This window comes from Notothenia rossii, assembly GCF_949606895.1.
Source record: "Notothenia rossii genome assembly, chromosome: 3".
In the NCBI taxonomy this organism is placed as follows: domain Eukaryota; kingdom Metazoa; phylum Chordata; class Actinopteri; order Perciformes; family Nototheniidae; genus Notothenia; species Notothenia rossii.
In genome coordinates this window covers 1,436,526-1,456,525 of record NC_136901.1, presented here as the reverse complement: position 1 = coordinate 1,456,525, position 20,000 = coordinate 1,436,526, and the positions used below count along the sequence as shown (strand labels likewise).

Here is a 20,000-nt window from a genome sequence, read left to right as displayed (position 1 = left end):
TGTTGTACCTGAGTGTGCGTGTATGTGTGTGTGTGTGTTGTACCTGAGTGTGTGTGTGTGTGTGTGTGTGTGTGTGTGTGTGTGTGTGTGTGTGTGTGTGTGTGTGTGTGTGTGTGTGTGTGTGTGTGTGTGTGTGTGTGTGTGTGTGTGTGTGTGTGTGTGTGTGTGTGTGTGTGTGTGTTGTACCTGAGTGTGCGTGTATGTGTGTGTGTGTTGTACCTGAGTGTGTGTGTGTGTGTGTGTGTGTGTGTGTGTGTGTGTGTATTGTACCTGAGTGTGTGTGTGTGTGTGTGTGTGTGTGTTTAATCTCTGCTCTCATTAGAGCGACTCTCTGCGAGACTCTCTCGTCTCGAGGTGAAACCGGTTCAGTCGCCTTTTGTTAAACGAGAACGCCTTCGTTAAGAGAGTCCGCCGCTCATTAAAAACACACACACACACACACACACACACACACACACACACACACACACACACACACACACACACACACACACACACACAGTGGGCTGTAATGAGCAGGGGGCGGGACCCACTCTGAGGTAATTACCTGCCAGAGATCCAGACTAAGTGCGTACCTCACGCAGAGAGGAGCACTTTTACATGATAGCAGTGTGTGATGATGTGTGTGTGAGTGTGTGTGTGGGCGGCACGGGGTCAGCTGTTCACAAAAATAAACTGTTAGTCCAACAGTGTCTCCGTTAACACAGGAAGTCAGGCAATTATTTTCCTGTCCGTCATCTTCCCTCCGCGCTGTTTATTCTGAATATTCAGGAAGCGTCTCAGCGGCTGAGGGTAACACCAGGCTCAAGGCGAGAGCTCCTTTGTGGAAACGCTCCAAACTCCTAGGGTCTCTTCAGGGGTTCGCACTTCACTTCTCTGCCAAGTTTCCTGGAAATCAGACCTGGATTTATCCGGGATTTTGATGAAAAAGGTCAAAAGACACGATGAAAATATGGGAAACAAACCAAATCAGTCACTTTAGAAAAAGTAATGAAATAGTTGCTAAATGGACAAAATGTCTTTAGAAATACAGAAAACATCATATTCAGACATCATAAACTCCCAACATGTTCAAATAAACACACAGATCGTTAAATGTTCTACGTTCTTGACACTCCAAGGAGATCAAAGTGCATTTGTGTTTATTAGACTGGGTGTTGCGGGGAAACTGAAGAACAGTGCGTTTGAAGCGGGTTAAAAGCAGTGAAATGTCCCTTTGATGTTATTTAGAGTGTCTGAGGGTCAGCATGCTGCAGGAAACACATGTGGAGCCCCCCCCCCCACCACAGAGGAAGAAGTGGCCCTGGTTTCTTCTTCTGTGGTGTCAAAGCGAGCAGATGCGTCCAGCTTTGTTTACAGAGACAGATGCTGCTGACGCTAACGAGGCGCTAATCACCTCTCATTCTTCTACACCTTTATTCACGCAGCTTCAAATCCACTCAGGACGTTGACTGGCTTCATAAGCAAGTCTCGAATGCCGCACACATTTGGGGATATTTTGACCTTTTAATTATAGTTTTTTTAGGGATAATTTGAATCTTTTATTTACGGATCTTTGGGGATATTTTGACCTTTTTTAACATTGTTTTAGGGATATATCAAGGTTTGGATAATTTGTCCTTTTTCAAATAGATGTTTTGGGATATTTTGACCTTTTTTTGATAATTTTATGGGGATATTTTGATCTTTTATTTATCGATTTTTGGGGGATATTTTAGCAATCTGTCGATAGTAATTTAGGAATATTTTGACTTTTGTTTAACAGTGTTTTAGGGATAGTTTTGGGGGGATATTTTGACCTTTTTCTGATCGTTTTTGGGATATGTTGACCTTTTTTGTGGGATAATTTGACAGTTTTTTGATGGATTAGAGAAGTCTCAAGGCCTACCTCCTCCTCCTCCTCCTGCTCTTCCTCCTCTTCCTCGTTCTCCTCTTCCTCTTGCTCTTCCTCCTCCTCCTCCTCCTCCTCCTCCTCCTCCTCCTCCTCCTCCTCCTCCTCCTGTGATTAGTGTCGGAGGTAATTGGCTCTCGGGGCCTCTGGTTAGTTAAATTGGATGGTTAATTCGGGCGTTATTTACCCTGTAATTCATTAGCGTCGCGCCGCCATTGGCAGCGGCAGGCTGTAATTTCACGCTCTGCAATAAAAGATGTCTCATAATCTGCTTCATTTAGCAGCCAAAGAATTTAATGAAATTAACGCCGGCCCTAATTAAGACGGGAATATTAAAGAGCTGCTTTAACGAGGCCCGAAAAATACCATTTCCCCGGGAAAGGTTGTCGCCGCTCGCAGACATTTTGGCCGTGATGACATTTCTGTCGTGCACACTAACCCTGAAATTAGATTTTTAGAGAAGAGGGGGAGGCGGCAAAGATGAGCCTTTTAGGGAGGGGAGATCATTCAAACAAAGGCGTCAATCAGGAAGCGTTCAGATGGAGCTCTGCACGTTTAGTTTGTTGTTTCTTCAAACATTTCTCATGGGTTTTACATGTGAAGAGGTCCAATTAGGGTCTGCCTTATATAGTCCACATATCTTCAAACTAACTCATTACAAATCTAATATTGCTTGTTTTTGACACTTCATTCCCAATCAAATCTATTTAAGTTGCAATTTTTTTGAATGGAAGCGAAAGAATGGTTCAAGTTCCAGATATCTTCAAAAACAGTCAAGAAAACATATAAAATATAGAATAGTGGTTGTTTTTAACACTTAATTCCCAATAAAACCAATTAAATTAAGATAGATGATTATTTATTGAACTGCTTTTTGATTGAAAATCTTCCAATACGGTCAAACAAGTTAATTAAATATACAATATATTGGTTGTTTCTGACACTTCATTCCCAATCAAGCTCTTTTTTAATTGGAAAAACCCAGGAATGGTGCGTTCAAATCCAGCCATATTGTCAGGAAAAAAGACTTTCAACCTCAGATAAACTCTCAAATTCCAAATATCTTCAGATACAGTCAAACATTCAAACAAATATATCACATTGTGTGTTTGACACTTAATTCCCAATGGACCCAATAAATAGTAAACATGTAGAGTCTTTCGATTGGAAAACCAAAGAATGGTGCGTTCACATCCAGCCACATTGTCAGGACAGGGGGGGTTTGAGGGGGGGGGGGGGGTGGTTAGGGTTTTGTATTTTTTTTTTTATTTAGACGGGGGAAATAATTAAATCACAGGCGTCAGAGTGATTTCAGACCGTCGTCTCCACGGAGTTGTTTCACTGTGTGTGTGTGTGTGTGTGTGTGTGTGTGTGTGTGTGTGTGTGTGTGTGTGTGTGTGTGTGTGTGTGTGTGTGTGTGTGTGTGTGTGTGTGTGTGTGTGTGTGTGTGTGTGTGTGTGTGTGTGTGTGTGTGTGTGTGTGTGTGTGTGTGTGTGTGTGTGTGTGTGTGTGTGTGTGTGTGTGTGTGTGTGTGTGTGTGTGTGTGTGTGTGTGTACGTACAGGAAGCGTGCTCCCTCACATCCTGGCCCTCTGGAGCGGGGCGAGGCTCTTTTTAAAAGCCACTAATGAATTGAGACCGCTGAAGTAAGGTTGGGATAATTGAGTTTCTAATTAATTACCCAGAACTCTTAGCAGATAAATCAGCCGCTCTTCTTCTTCGCTGGTGTTTTATTTGATTTGGTCTTCTCTCCCCGGGGCCTGCCCTTCGCCGTCCTTGCCTCATCAACGCCGACCTTGTCACTGCGTGTGTGTGTGTGTGTGTGTGTGTGTGTGTGTGTGTGTGTGTGTGTGTGTGTGTGTGTGTGTGTGTGTGTGTGTGTGTGTGTGTGTGTGTGTGTGTGTGTGTGTGTGTGTGTGTGTGTGTGTGTGTGTGTGTGTGTGTGTGTGTGTGTGTGTGTCTTTGTTTTTTGAAATGTGTTTCAAGAATGTATTCAGAAGTAACTGTGTCCAGTACAAATGAGAAAGAGAGACTTTACGCATTACGTCCAATTAAAAGACAGAACAGAACATCAAATACACAAACACAATACAATCTATTGCTTTTAAAAAAAAGTCGGATCTCGTGTCTTCTGATCGGAAACCCAAGAAAGATGCGTTAAAATTCAGATTTATGGAACTTTACGTCCATTATAACCACATTGAACGTGAAATTCAACAAAATCGAGATAAAACCTGATGCTTTTTTAAGAGGAGGGTCTTTCTGACGAACTAGGGTCCAATAAGAACGTCTGAAACACAGTTTTCGTCTCTTTTTTCTCGTCTTCGGCGCCGCGGTGATTCAGATCTGAACACAAACACTTCTGTCTGAGATGATGGATGATCTGCGACCTCTAATTTCACCTCCTGCTCTCCAGAGCCGTGGAAGAACAAAAGGTCTCCGGCCTTTCCTCCAGATAAACTCTTTAGTATCTTCCTCAGATCCGCTGTCACCGCGGGAGAAACCATTGTCTGAGGGAAATAGGGGGGTGATGGAGCGATTAGAGGGTAGATTAGTGTGTATCTGGAGACAGGCAGGAGGACACACTCCTTCAGGAGACTTCCTCTATCTGAAGGAGATCACACCGGACCATTTCCTCCTTTATGTACCCCCTAAAGTGGTTTGTTTCCTGCAGAAAGTGGAAAAACGGGCAATTTAAGAACGAAATCTGATGCTATCTTTGTTTGATTTCACCTAGCAGACGCCAATCTATCAGAAACACTAGAAGAAGTTGCTTAATTCATTCATTCAGACGTACTTGATACCACATCCAGTGGTTCTACGATCTCATATACTTCAACATACTCTGGTTTATTAGCGTTAGCATTCTGTTAGCTGTCAGGACGCTCATAATTCCCTCTAATATCTCTTTATTTTATTATGAAAACAGAGTACATTGAACACCTCACGATGACAGTATAATCTACATTTCCCTAATAGTCATTTTTACCTAAAAGAGCCCAAAGCACCTTAAAATAACCCAGTGGGATCTCCATTACCGACTGCTAACCGTTAGCAGCTAACCGCTAACGAATAAGAACTAACAGCCTCAAATTTGATGTTGGAAATGTAGAATGATCAGGTGAAAGTGGTACGTATTACTGCGTCTAAAACACATATTGTACTTATACTGTTGGTGTTATTTCAAATTTGAATTTAATGTATTATTCTTGTGTTTTTCACCGTTTTTACCCCGAATTTAAGAGAATAAAAAGGGAAAGTTTGAGGCGTCCAAAACAAGTTTCTACTACTACTGTAGAAAACAAAGTACCGTCACGCCTTGGTAACAGAGTATTAGTTCTTTGGGGGTCTCCAACTCTGAATATATAGTCCGTATTTATAGAAACTGGTATTCTACTTCAATCAATCAATCAATGTTTATTTATACAGTCCAATATCACAAATGTTACATTTGTCTCAGTGGACTTCACAGTTTGTACAGAATATCAGTATGACAACACGACACCCTCTGTCCTTAGACCCTCTGTCCTTAGACCCTCTGTCCTCAGACCCTCTGTCTTCAGACCCTCTGTCCTTAGACCCTCTGTCCTCAGACCCTCTGTCCTCAGACCCTCTGTCCTCAGACCCTCTGTCCTTAGACCCTCTGTCCTCAGACCCTCTGTCCTTAGACCCTCTGTCCTCAGACCCTCTGTCCTTAGACCCTCTGTCCTCAGACCCTCTGTCCTCAGACCCTCTGTCCTTAGACCCTCACATCGTACAAGGAAACACTTCCAGAGAGAAACCCCACAGTTTAAAGGGGAACATGGGAGAAACCTCGGGGAGAGCAACAGAGGAGGGATCCCTCTCCCAGGACGGACAGACGTGCAATAGATGCCGTGTGGAAATCAAAGAGATAATACATTTACAGCGTAGGTAGACCAGATGTTTGGAAATACATGTGTCTGTAAGAAGAAGATGAATCCACGAGGATGTCAACAATAGTTAGTTTTGGTGTTAGAACGTAGTTTGTGCTTTGATTGGCTCGATAGAAGGAAGGCGGAGTTCAAGGTTGAATCGAAGGCTTTATTCTCTTTATTCGTCTTTTCCACCGTTTTCCCCCGAACTGTCGAGGATGAGAGGGGAAAGTTAGAGTCTTTAATCACCCCCCCTCCGGTTCCAGCCCCTGAACGCCGGCTCTAACGAATGACTCCCATCTCGTGTTTCCCCCGAGCGACGACCTTTTCCTTTTCCATCGCTCACCGTTTGCAGAGAGAAGTGTGTCAGTACCGAAGAGAAGGAGTGTGTCCGGGGGGGGGGGGGTTTGTGTTTCCGTGGATCTATAACTATTTATCTCCAACAGAAGACTTGCTCACTTGAAGTCTTTGTTTGAATCCTTAAAGAGAAAAGCCCCGGGTCGTTATGCGATGCTAACGAATGACTTCATCTCAGCCCCGAGCGAGCGACCTTTTCCTGAGCACTGCCTCACCGTATGAGAGCATCTGAGGATGTATTTACACATCTATTCCCCCATACGGAGACCTTGTGAGCTGTCTCCCCCCTCCTCCTCCAGGGGTGAATAATGAAAGATATTACCCATCAGGAGGCTCCGACGAGACGTTCAATTAGCCCCCCCCCCCCCCCGACTGATCGCTTGTCATCCCCGCGATGGATGGCCCAAATTAATTTGCTGACGTCCCCCTCCCCAAATACCAGGTTTGGATGGAAAGTGAAAGAGAGATCGTCCCGTTTAGTCCCACCTGCAAACATCCGTCACTCTGACCTTCTGCTGGGATCCACACTCACATCCTGCAGGACTCTTTAAAGGAGGCGAGCGCTCAGAAATACCATCAAAGGCAGAGTATTGATCACACAGAGGACGCATCCCAACATAAACTTTCAACAACAAGGCTCCATGCACGCTGTTCAGAAACCTCTATTGGCTTTAATCATGTATTCAACAGGCCTGCAGAACACGTGTTACTGCAGACATTTAAGGATCTCTCAGAAATACCTGAGAAAGGAGATTTCTGAGGTACATAGTCTGCAACCAAAGACGATCTTATCTGTTCTAGTGAGACCCTTTTCCTGCCTGTTGTACCAAATCTAAACTAGAGTTAGCTATTGTGTCCAAGAAACACTCTTACAGTATGGCTCTTATTTCTCCATATCTGTTTCTGACTGGTAGTTTCTTGTCTTATTTCTTGTCATATTCAATTCTTGATAACTAGGAATCATAACAAAGTGAATGATTCTCAAAGGCGTCGTTCAAAAACACCAAAATAAGCAGAACTTTTGGGATTCACATCCTTAAACACGCCGTAATACTTATTCATTCTTAGGACTAAATCATTAATAGCTTAAATTAACGGCAGGTCATGCTCATAGTAAACGCTCCCAAGGTACATTTTGAATTCAGACGTCATTATAGTCTCTTAAAATCTTTGCAAATGGTTTGTACAAATACATCTTGTACTTTAGATATTTGAGCTCAATCCGAATGTAGTTGGGATATTTAAAACATTTAAAGCCCATAGTTCCTCTGAATGAAAAGCAAGAGGATAGCCACACCCCTTAAGATGAACCTGAACGCCCCTACCCATTTCTTTACAGCCAATCAAGCAAATGTTGATATATTTCAGTGAAGCAGTGGATCTGGAGCCGCTCAGGTTGAAGCAGTCCTCTTGATTATCCTCAGACGTGTGTAATCCCTGTGAACAGCTGATTGATTCAGACTGATGAATCCCAGGAGTGTGAGCTGACCTGAAAGTCTTAATTGATGCCAGCGCTAATGTAAACACTCGCTGCGGGAACATGTTGCCGCTCGCTCTCTGGCGGCCGGTAACGGATGATCAGCTGGCCTGACAGCTGCACGGCTGCCGGCACGTCTCACTGCGAGGCAGCAGGAAGCTCGTCAAGTCGCGTTTAGCGCACCGTGGGGAGCCCTGTTGTTGTTGCAGACACACACACACACACACACACACACACACACACACACACACACACACACACACACACACACACACACACACACACACACACACACACTGTTTCACTGCCTCTGACATGAGCACAGATTAGTGTTAATCACTGCAAACAACATGAGTGAAGCGCCAGAGCCTCGGCTAATCATCTGCAGGTTCCCGTCTGTAAACGATCTCACCGGATAACTACAGTCTTTAATCTGAACACTAACTACAGTCTTTAATCTGAACACTATAACTACAGTCTTTAATCTGAACACTATAACTAGTCTTTAATCTGAACACTATAACTTCAGTCTTTAATCTGAACACTATAACTAGTCTTTAATCTGAACACTATAACTACAGTCTTTAACCTGAACACTATAACTAGTCTTTAATCTGAACACTATAACTAGTCTTTAATCTGAACACTATAACTACAGTCTTTAACCTGAACACTATAACTAGTCTTTAATATGAACACTATAACTACAGTCTATAATCTGAACACTATAACTAGTCTTTAATCTGAACACTATAACTACAGTCTTTAATCTGAACACTATAACTACAGTCTATAATCTGAACACTATAACTACAGTCTTTAATCTGAACACTATAACTACAGTCTATAATCTGAACACTATAACTACAGTCTTTAACCTGAACACTATAACTAGTCTTTAATATGAACACTATAACTACAGTCTTTAACCTGAACACTATAACTAGTCTTTAATCTGAACACTATAACTAGTCTTTAATCTGAACACTATAACTAGTCTTTAATCTGAACACTATAACTACAGTCTTTAATCTGAACACTATAACTAGTCTTTAATCTGAACACTATAACTACAGTCTTTAACCTGAACACTATAACTAGTCTTTAATATGAACACTATAACTACAGTCTTTAACCTGAACACTATAACTAGTCTTTAATCTGAACACTATAACTAGTCTTTAATCTGAACACTATAACTACAGTCTTTAATCTGAACACTATAACTAGTCTTTAATCTGAACACTATAACTAGTCTTTAATCTGAACACTATAACTAGTCTTTAATCTGAACACTATAACTACAGTCTTTAATCTGAACACTATAACTAGTCTTTAATCTGAACACTATAACTACAGTCTTTAATCTGAACACTATAACTAGTCTTTAATCTGAACACTATAACTAGTCTTTAATCTGAACACTATAACTACAGTCTTTAATCTGAACACTATAACTAGTCTTTAATCTGAACACTATAACTAGTCTTTAATCTGAACACTATAACTACAGTCTTTAATCTGAACACTATAACTAGTCTTTAATCTGAACACTATAACTAGTCTTTAATCTGAACACTATAACTAGTCTTTAATCTGAACACTATAACTAGTCTTTAATCTGAACACTATAACTAGTCTTTAACCTGAACACTATAACTAGTCTTTAATCTGAACACTATAACTAGTCTTTAATCTGAACACTATAACTAGTCTTTAATCTGAACACTATAACTACAGTCTTTAATCTGAACACTATAACTAGTCTTTAATCTGAACACTATAACTACAGTCTTTAACCTGAACACTATAACTAGTCTTTAATCTGAACACTATAACTAGTCTTTAATCTGAACACTATAACTACAGTCTTTAATCTGAACACTATAACTACAGTCTTTAATCTGAACACTATAACTAGTCTTTAATCTGAACACTATAACTAGTCTTTAATCTGAACACTATAACTAGTCTTTAATCTGAACACTATAACTAGTCTATAATCTGAACACTATAACTACAGTCTTTAATCTGAACACTATAACTAGTCTATAATCTGAACACTATAACTAGTCTTTAATCTGAACACTATAACTAGTCTTTAATCTGAACACTATAACTACAGTCTTTAATCTGAACACTATAACTAGTCTATAATCTGAACACTATAACTAGTCTTTAATCTGAACACTATAACTAGTCTTTAATCTGAACACTATAACTACAGTCTTTAATCTGAACACTATAACTAGTCTTTAATCTGAACACTATAACTAGTCTATAATCTGAACACTATAACTAGTCTATAATCTGAACACTATAACTAGTCTTTAATCTGAACACTATAACTAGTCTATAATCTGAACACTATAACTAGTCTTTAATCTGAACACTATAACTAGTCTATAATCTGAACACTATAACTAGTCTTTAATCTGAACACTATAACTAGTCTTTAATCTGAACACTATAACTAGTCTATAATCTGAACATTATAACTAGTCTTTAATCTGAACACTATAACTAGTCTATAATCTGAACACTATAACTACAGTCTTTAATCTGAACACTATAACTAGTCTTTAATCTGAACACTATAACTAGTCTTTAATCTGAACACTATAACTAGTCTATAATCTGAACACTATAACTACAGTCTTTAATCTGAACACTATAACTAGTCTTTAATCTGAACACTATAACTAGTCTATAATCTGAACACTATAACTAGTCTTTAATCTGAACACTATAACTAGTCTTTAATCTGAACACTATAACTAGTCTATAATCTGAACACTATAACTAGTCTTTAATCTGAACACTATAACTAGTCTTTAATCTGAACACTATAACTAGTCTTTAATCTGAACACTATAACTACAGTCTTTAATCTGAACACTATAACTAGTCTTTAATCTGAACACTATAACTAGTCTATAATCTGAACACTATAACTAGTCTTTAATCTGAACACTATAACTAGTCTTTAATCTGAACACTATAACTACAGTCTATAATCTGAACACTATAACTACAGTCTTTAATCTGAACACTATAACTAGTCTATAATCTGAACACTATAACTAGTCTATAATCTGAACACTATAACTAGTCTTTAATCTGAACACTATAACTACAGTCTTTAATCTGAACACTATAACTAGTCTTTAATCTGAACACTATAACTAGTCTTTAATCTGAACACTATAACTACAGTCTTTAACCTGAACACTATAACTACAGTCTTTAATCTGAACACTATAACTAGTCTTTAATCTGAACACTATAACTACAGTCTTTAATCTGAACACTATAACTAGTCTTTAATCTGAACACTATAACTAGTCTATAATCTGAACACTATAACTAGTCTTTAATCTGAACACTATAACTAGTCTATCTGAACACTATAACTACAGTCTTTAATCTGAACACTATAACTACAGTCTATAATCTGAACACTATAACTACAGTCTATAATCTGAACACTATAACTAGTCTTTAATCTGAACACTATAACTAGTCTTTAATCTGAACACTATAACTACAGTCTTTAATCTGAACACTATAACTAGTCTTTAATCTGAACACTATAACTATTCTTTAATCTGAACACTATAACTACAGTCTATAATCTGAACACTATAACTACAGTCTTTAATCTGAACACTATAACTATTCTTTAATCTGAACACTATAACTAGTCTATAATCTGAACACTATAACTAGTCTATCTGAACACTATAACTAGTCTTTAATCTGAACACTATAACTATTCTTTAATCTGAACACTATAACTAGTCTTTAATCTGAACACTATAACTAGTCTATCTGAACACTATAACTACAGTCTTTAATCTGAACACTATAACTACAGTCTATAATCTGAACACTATAACTAGTCTTTAATCTGAACACTATAACTAGTCTATAATCTGAACACTATAACTAGTATTTAATCTGAACACTATAACTAGTCTTTAATCTGAACACTATAACTAGTCTATCTGAACACTATAACTACAGTCTTTAATCTGAACACTATAACTATTCTTTAATCTGAACACTATAACTAGTCTATCTGAACACTATAACTAGTCTTTAATCTGAACACTATAACTAGTATTTAATCTGAACACTATAACTAGTCTTTAATCTGAACACTATAACTAGTCTTTAATCTGAACACTATAACTAGTATTTAATCTGAACACTATAACTAGTCTTTAATCTGAACACTATAACTAGTCTTCTATCTGAACACTATAACTAGTCTATCTGAACACTATAACTAGTCTTTAATCTGAACACTATAACTAGTCTATCTGAACACTATAACTAGTCTATCTGAACACTATAACTAGTCTTTAATCTGAACACTATAACTAGTCTATCTGAACACTATAACTAGTCTTTAATCTGAACACTATAACTAATCTATAATCTGAACACTATAACTAGTCTTTAATCTGAACACTATAACTAGTCTATAATCTGAACACTATAACTAGTCTTTAATCTGAACACTATAACTAGTCTATCTGAACACTATAACTACAGTCTATAATCTGAACACTATAACTACAGTCTTTAATCTGAACACTATAACTAGTCTTTAATCTGAACACTATAACTACAGTCTTTAATCTGAACACTATAACTACAGTCTTTAATCTGAACACTATAACTAGTCTTTAATCTGAACACTATAACTAGTCTATAATCTGAACACTATAACTAGTCTTTAATCTGAACACTATAACTAGTCTATAATCTGAATACTATAACTACAGTCTTTAATCTGAACACTATAACTAGTCTTTAATCTGAACACTATAACTAGTCTTTAATCTGAACACTATAACTACAGTCTTTAATCTGAACACTATAACTAGTATTTAATCTGAACACTATAACTAGTCTTTAATCTGAACACTATAACTAGTCTATAATCTGAACACTATAACTAGTATTTAATCTGAACACTATAACTAGTCTTTAATCTGAACACTATAACTACAGTCTTTAATCTGAACACTATAACTAGTCTTTAATCTGAACACTATAACTAGTCTATAATCTGAACACTATAACTAGTCTATAATCTGAACACTATAACTAGTCTATAATCTGAACACTATAACTAGTCTTTAATCTGAACACTATAACTACAGTCTTTAATCTGAACACTATAACTAGTCTTTAATCTGAACACTATAACTAGTCTTTAATCTGAACACTATAACTACAGTCTTTAACCTGAACACTATAACTACAGTCTTTAATCTGAACACTATAACTAGTCTTTAATCTGAACACTATAACTACAGTCTTTAATCTGAACACTATAACTAGTCTTTAATCTGAACACTATAACTAGTCTATAATCTGAACACTATAACTAGTCTTTAATCTGAACACTATAACTAGTCTATCTGAACACTATAACTACAGTCTTTAATCTGAACACTATAACTACAGTCTATAATCTGAACACTATAACTACAGTCTATAATCTGAACACTATAACTAGTCTTTAATCTGAACACTATAACTAGTCTTTAATCTGAACACTATAACTACAGTCTTTAATCTGAACACTATAACTAGTCTTTAATCTGAACACTATAACTATTCTTTAATCTGAACACTATAACTACAGTCTATAATCTGAACACTATAACTACAGTCTTTAATCTGAACACTATAACTATTCTTTAATCTGAACACTATAACTAGTCTATAATCTGAACACTATAACTAGTCTATCTGAACACTATAACTAGTCTTTAATCTGAACACTATAACTATTCTTTAATCTGAACACTATAACTAGTCTTTAATCTGAACACTATAACTAGTCTATCTGAACACTATAACTACAGTCTTTAATCTGAACACTATAACTACAGTCTATAATCTGAACACTATAACTAGTCTTTAATCTGAACACTATAACTAGTCTATAATCTGAACACTATAACTAGTATTTAATCTGAACACTATAACTAGTCTTTAATCTGAACACTATAACTAGTCTATCTGAACACTATAACTACAGTCTTTAATCTGAACACTATAACTATTCTTTAATCTGAACACTATAACTAGTCTATCTGAACACTATAACTAGTCTTTAATCTGAACACTATAACTAGTATTTAATCTGAACACTATAACTAGTCTTTAATCTGAACACTATAACTAGTCTTTAATCTGAACACTATAACTAGTATTTAATCTGAACACTATAACTAGTCTTTAATCTGAACACTATAACTAGTCTTCTATCTGAACACTATAACTAGTCTATCTGAACACTATAACTAGTCTTTAATCTGAACACTATAACTAGTCTATCTGAACACTATAACTAGTCTATCTGAACACTATAACTAGTCTTTAATCTGAACACTATAACTAGTCTATCTGAACACTATAACTAGTCTTTAATCTGAACACTATAACTAATCTATAATCTGAACACTATAACTAGTCTTTAATCTGAACACTATAACTAGTCTATAATCTGAACACTATAACTAGTCTTTAATCTGAACACTATAACTAGTCTATCTGAACACTATAACTACAGTCTATAATCTGAACACTATAACTACAGTCTTTAATCTGAACACTATAACTAGTCTTTAATCTGAACACTATAACTACAGTCTTTAATCTGAACACTATAACTACAGTCTTTAATCTGAACACTATAACTAGTCTTTAATCTGAACACTATAACTACAGTCTTTAATCTGAACACTATAACTAGTCTTTAATCTGAACACTATAACTACAGTCTTTAATCTGAACACTATAACTAGTATTTAATCTGAACACTATAACTAGTCTTTAATCTGAACACTATAACTAGTCTATAATCTGAACACTATAACTAGTATTTAATCTGAACACTATAACTAGTCTTTAATCTGAACACTATAACTACAGTCTTTAATCTGAACACTATAACTAGTCTTTAATCTGAACACTATAACTAGTCTATAATCTGAACACTATAACTAGTCTTTAATCTGAACACTATAACTAGTATTTAATCTGAACACTATAACTAGTCTTTAATCTGAACACTATAACTAGTCTTTAATCTGAACACTATAACTAGTCTATAATCTGAACACTATAACTAGTCTTTAATCTGAACACTATAACTAGTCTATAATCTGAACACTATAACTAGTCTTTAATCTGAACACTATAACTAGTCTATAATCTGAACACTATAACTACAGTCTTTAATCTGAACACTATAACTAGTATTTAATCTGAACACTATAACTAGTCTATAATCTGAACACTATAACTAGTCTTTAATCTGAACACTATAACTAGTATTTAATCTGAACACTATAACTAGTCTATAATCTGAACACTATAACTAGTCTTTAATCTGAACACTATAACTAGTCTTTAATCTGAACACTATAACTAGTATTTAATCTGAACACTATAACTAGTCTTTAATCTGAACACTATAACTAGTCTATAATCTGAACACTATAACTAGTCTTTAATCTGAACACTATAACTAGTATTTAATCTGAACACTATAACTAGTCTATAATCTGAACACTATAACTAGTATTTAATCTGAACACTATAACTAGTCTTTAATCTGAACACTATAACTAGTCTTTAATCTGAACACTATAACTAGTCTATAATATGAACACTATAACTAGTCTATAATCTGAACACTATAACTAGTCTTTAATCTGAACACTATAACTATTCTTTAATCTGAACACTATAACTAGTCTATAATCTGAACACTATAACTAGTCTTTAATCTGAACACTATAACTAGTCTATAATCTGAACACTATAACTAGTCTATCTGAACACTATAACTAGTCTTTAATCTGAACACTATAACTAGTATTTAATCTGAACACTATAACTAGTCTTTAATCTGAACACTATAACTAGTCTATCTGAACACTATAACTAGTCTATCTGAACACTATAACTAGTCTTTAATCTGAGCACTATAACTAATATTTAATCTGAACACTATAACTAGTCTTTAATCTGAGCACTATAACTAATATTTAATCTGAACACTATAACTAGTCTTTAATCTGAACACTATAACTAGTCTATCTGAACACTATAACTAGTCTTTAATCTGAACACTATAACTAGTATTTAATCTGAACACTATAACTAGTCTTTAATCTGAACACTATAACTAGTCTATCTGAACACTATAACTAGTCTTTAATCTGAACACTATAACTAGTCTTTAATCTGAACACTATAACTAGTCTATAATCTGAACACTATAACTAGTCTATCTGAAACACAGATCCTCCCCACTGGAACATCTGCAGAATGACTGAACCCCTTTTCATTAAAGAGAGAAAGATCCAGCTGATAGACTGTCTCTGACTCTGAGACTCTTCAGAAGACAAATCCTTGTTTAATTCACCAGATGTGCGTCTGACAAGAAATGGCGTTTTAAACATCTGTGTTATTGAATTACTTTCAGCAAAGCGCGGCTGCTGCAGTCGATGAACGCTCACAAAGACACTCCTTCTTTAGCAGCTAGAGTTAGGGGTAATATCAATCCATCCAATCAGAGACCAGATTAAGGGTGAGATCATCTTCCTCTGTCTGGCAGTTCTCACTTAAAGCAACAGAAGTGAACCTCATGGTGGCGCTCCTTCATCTTCTGGGGAGCATCCATCTCTGTACCAAGTTTCATCCCAATCCACAAAATGGTTTTATATATATTTCAGTTATTTCCCAAACTGGTGAACAACCAATCAACAAACTGGCGTTGTCACTGCGTTAGCATGGCTAAAACCCAGCTAGCATGCTGGCTTTACTTTCTCTACGCTCATCTGTGTGTCCTGTGTCCTCTCCAGGAGGATTAGCTTCACCTCAGAGTGTCTTTAGAGTATTTTAGGACTTTCTTCACACATTTCATGAGGATTCATCCTCTGGGCTTTTATCGAGGTGTTGAATAAAGCAACAAACTGGCGTTGACACCACGTTAGCCGCCGTTAGCGTGGCTGAAAACAAAGCTAATTAGTGTCTAATGTCTGCTGTATTCCTCCAGGATGATGAGCTTCACCTCGAGTCTCTTTAGGATATTTCAGACTCTCTTTACTCCCCCATCTCCCCCCTCCGTCACTCTGAAGGCTTCTTGGCGTTTTGTCGCCGCTCATTACGCCCAGCGTGTCTTTGGAAGGGTCACCAGCGATCTCTAATGAAAGCTGAGCGGAGGGCAGTCCTCTGTCCATCATCAGAAATGTCCATCTCCCCCTCCCCTCTCTCTCACTCTCTCACTCTCTCTCTTCTTCTGTGGGCCTCCCCCTCGCCTCTCTACAGCAGAATCATTTAAGTTAAGACTTTATTCATCCTGAAGGAAATAGTTGTGCCAGAGTTACAAAAACACAACAAACCCAGCAGCACAATAATAAAAGTGTACCCTAGCAGTAAAGAGAGCACTTCAGGAAACACGCGGTGACATCATGAATGTAAATATTAGCAGTGTTTAGCAACAGGACGTAGTGGCAGATACGTAACTGCACGTTATCATAGAACACTATTAATAATAATGATATATGTTATCAGAGTGCAGGACAAGCAGATCCACCCGTGCTTCAACAGGAGATCATCTACAAAATGCGTGATTTTAGGAAATGTTTTACCAACAATATCACGACTTTTAATTAAGATATACAAATATTAGATTTTTGTCAAATAAAAACAACCGTATTTTTCCCATAAATGTTAATTAAATATCGTGCCTATATATATTTTTAGAATAAGATTAAAATATAAAAACATGTGTAAAATATCACCTCTTTTTTCTGCAACGTACACAATCACATATCTGATGAGAAGGTGCGTTTACATTTAAATAAAACACAATAAAACTGATTCAAGAAAGAGAGATTTGACCCGTTTATCTCACGCTTTCAAAGGGGCTGCAGGTTGAGGGTCTGAACCCCTGCTGTCCGTCAGACTGCAGCTGAGGCAGTAAATCACGGCCCTTCACGGCTGGACTCTATTAATATCGTGTGTCGGGGTGTTAATGCGGCGGATCTCCAGAGAAGTGACACGCGTGGCAGCGCCGCTGTAATTGCTAATCAGCGGACGGTTTTATCCGCTCTGATCCCCCCCTCTCTGACCTTCCCCCCCCTCCATCCCATAATGATCCAGATGAAGTGTGGGCGCTCGGCCTAAACGGCAGCGAGCCGAGGCTGATGTGCGTAGGAGAGGATTTTAGAAAACTCAGACAATTAGAGCGCCTCGTAGCTCCGGTTACAGAGACGTTGTGTTTTTTTGGGAGGACTTTTATTTTAATCGTCTCCGGGCTCGTTATCTTCGCTCAGGAGACTCCGAGCGAAGATACAAGAGTCGAGATGTTGTCAAATAAAAAAGGCACAAATAGGACATTCTGCTTCGGAAACACGTTAAAAGTCAACGTCCAATTTATAGTTTGTAACCAAGAGGCTGGAAGTGAAGAAGTCATTCAATCCAACTCCTTTCTTTCCTGTTGGCTAGTCACATTATTTAAATGCATTTTCTATACGGTAATGTGTTTGTAGTTTTGGGACGGATAGAGAGATATTCCTGAGCTACGTAGGAAAAAAAAAACGTTTTCACCTAAACATGTGATTTTTATCAAAATATTACACAGATTTGACCTAAAACATTTTAGTTTGTTGCAGAAATATGAAAACAAATTATGCAAATATATTTAAATAATTAAATAATATTCAAAAAAAAAGAAAAAAAGAATTCCTCTTTAATATATTTATATTAATTGTTTCTTTAAGCGCCGAAATAACAGTTTTTACCAAATAGAAAATCAGGGATTATTCTCAAAATGTTACTGTCTGTTTCTGAGCTGCGTGTGTTCTTTATAAAGTACTTTCAATGTGTGTATTGATATGCAATGTGTGTATTGATATGCAATGTGTTTATTGATACGCAATGTGTGTATTGATATGCAATGTGTGTATTGATACGCAATGTGTGTATTGATATGCAATGTTTGTATTGATACTAAATGTGTGTATTGATATGCAATGTGTTTATTGATATGCAATGTGTGTATTGATATGCAATGTGTGTATTGATACGCAATGTGTGTATTGATACGCAATGTGTGTATTGATACGCAATGTGTGTATTGATACGCAATGTGTGTGTGTCTCCTGTGTGCAGGGCATGCTGCTGAAGAGGAGCGGAAAATCTCTGAATAAAGAGTGGAAGAAGAAGTACGTGACGCTGTGTGACAACGGACTGCTCACCTACCACCCCAGCCTGCATGTAAGACACACACACACACACACACACACACACACACACACACACACACACACACACACACACACACACACACACACACACACACACACACACACAGTCTCATTACAATCGTTCTCTGATTGCTTATTAGACTGCAGCTCTCTGCCAGCCTGCACTGACCTCCATCTATCTGCTGCACACGCACGCACGCACGCACACACACACACACACACACACACACACACACACACACACACAGTTATGTGTGTGTGTGTGTGTGTGTGTGTGTGTGTGTGTGTGTCTGTGTGTGTGAGTGTGTGTGTGTGTGTGTTGATGGTTGTGTATTAATTAGGACTCGTCATCTGTTTGCCCACGTCGGCGTTGATGATGTGAATATCAGCTGTAATTTCTCCGCTAATTGTCCCGGCACTCTGCCCTGTTGGCACAGCATCGTGTACACACACACACACACACACACACACACACACACACACACACACACACACACACACACACACACACACACACACACACACACAGACACACACACACACTCCTGTCCTCTGCTTCATCTCGCTGTAGAAGCTTCTCATTCGACAGGTTTTTCTCCTTGCAGACGCACTAACTGTGTTTTATTTAACCCATTGTGTTCCAATTAACCAATTAAAATCCATCTATATATTATTTGAACTGTTGCACAGCATCAGCAGAATAATGTGGGATCAACCGATCCACAATACACTTAAGAGTAAATATATAGGCAAATGTGCTTCAACAGTTTCATGTAGAAAATACATGATTGTAGGACATTTTTACCAACAAATATCACCATTTTTTAATCCAAATATTTTTGAAAGATACACGATTTTGTGTCCAAAAGAATAACCGTATTTGTTCCATAGATATTAATCAAATCTCGCCCCAAAATATATTATAAAAATGTGATTACAAATAAAAACATGTGTAAAATATCACCTATTTTCTCTGCAACACAATGTCTGATAAGAACAGTTTACGATTATCAAAGAGAGATCCGTTCATCTCATCCCTGCGGAGTCCTGCTGTCCGTCAGCCATTAGAGGAGCTGA

At 37.2% G+C, this 20,000-nt stretch overlaps 1 protein-coding gene across 1 annotated transcript in view; it reads left to right on the top strand.

Annotated features, from left to right (window-relative positions):
* LOC307034588 (arf-GAP with GTPase, ANK repeat and PH domain-containing protein 1-like) overlaps window positions 1-20,000 on the top strand; it is a gene marked incomplete at its 5' end in the record, with an annotated part of 53,414 nt that overhangs the window by 25,066 nt on the left and 8,348 nt on the right. The window contains one exon of the mRNA XM_079673419.1: window positions 18,829-18,933. Within this exon, the coding sequence (XP_079529545.1) occupies window positions 18,829-18,933 (105 nt within the window). The remainder of the gene's footprint in view (window positions 1-18,828; window positions 18,934-20,000) is intronic.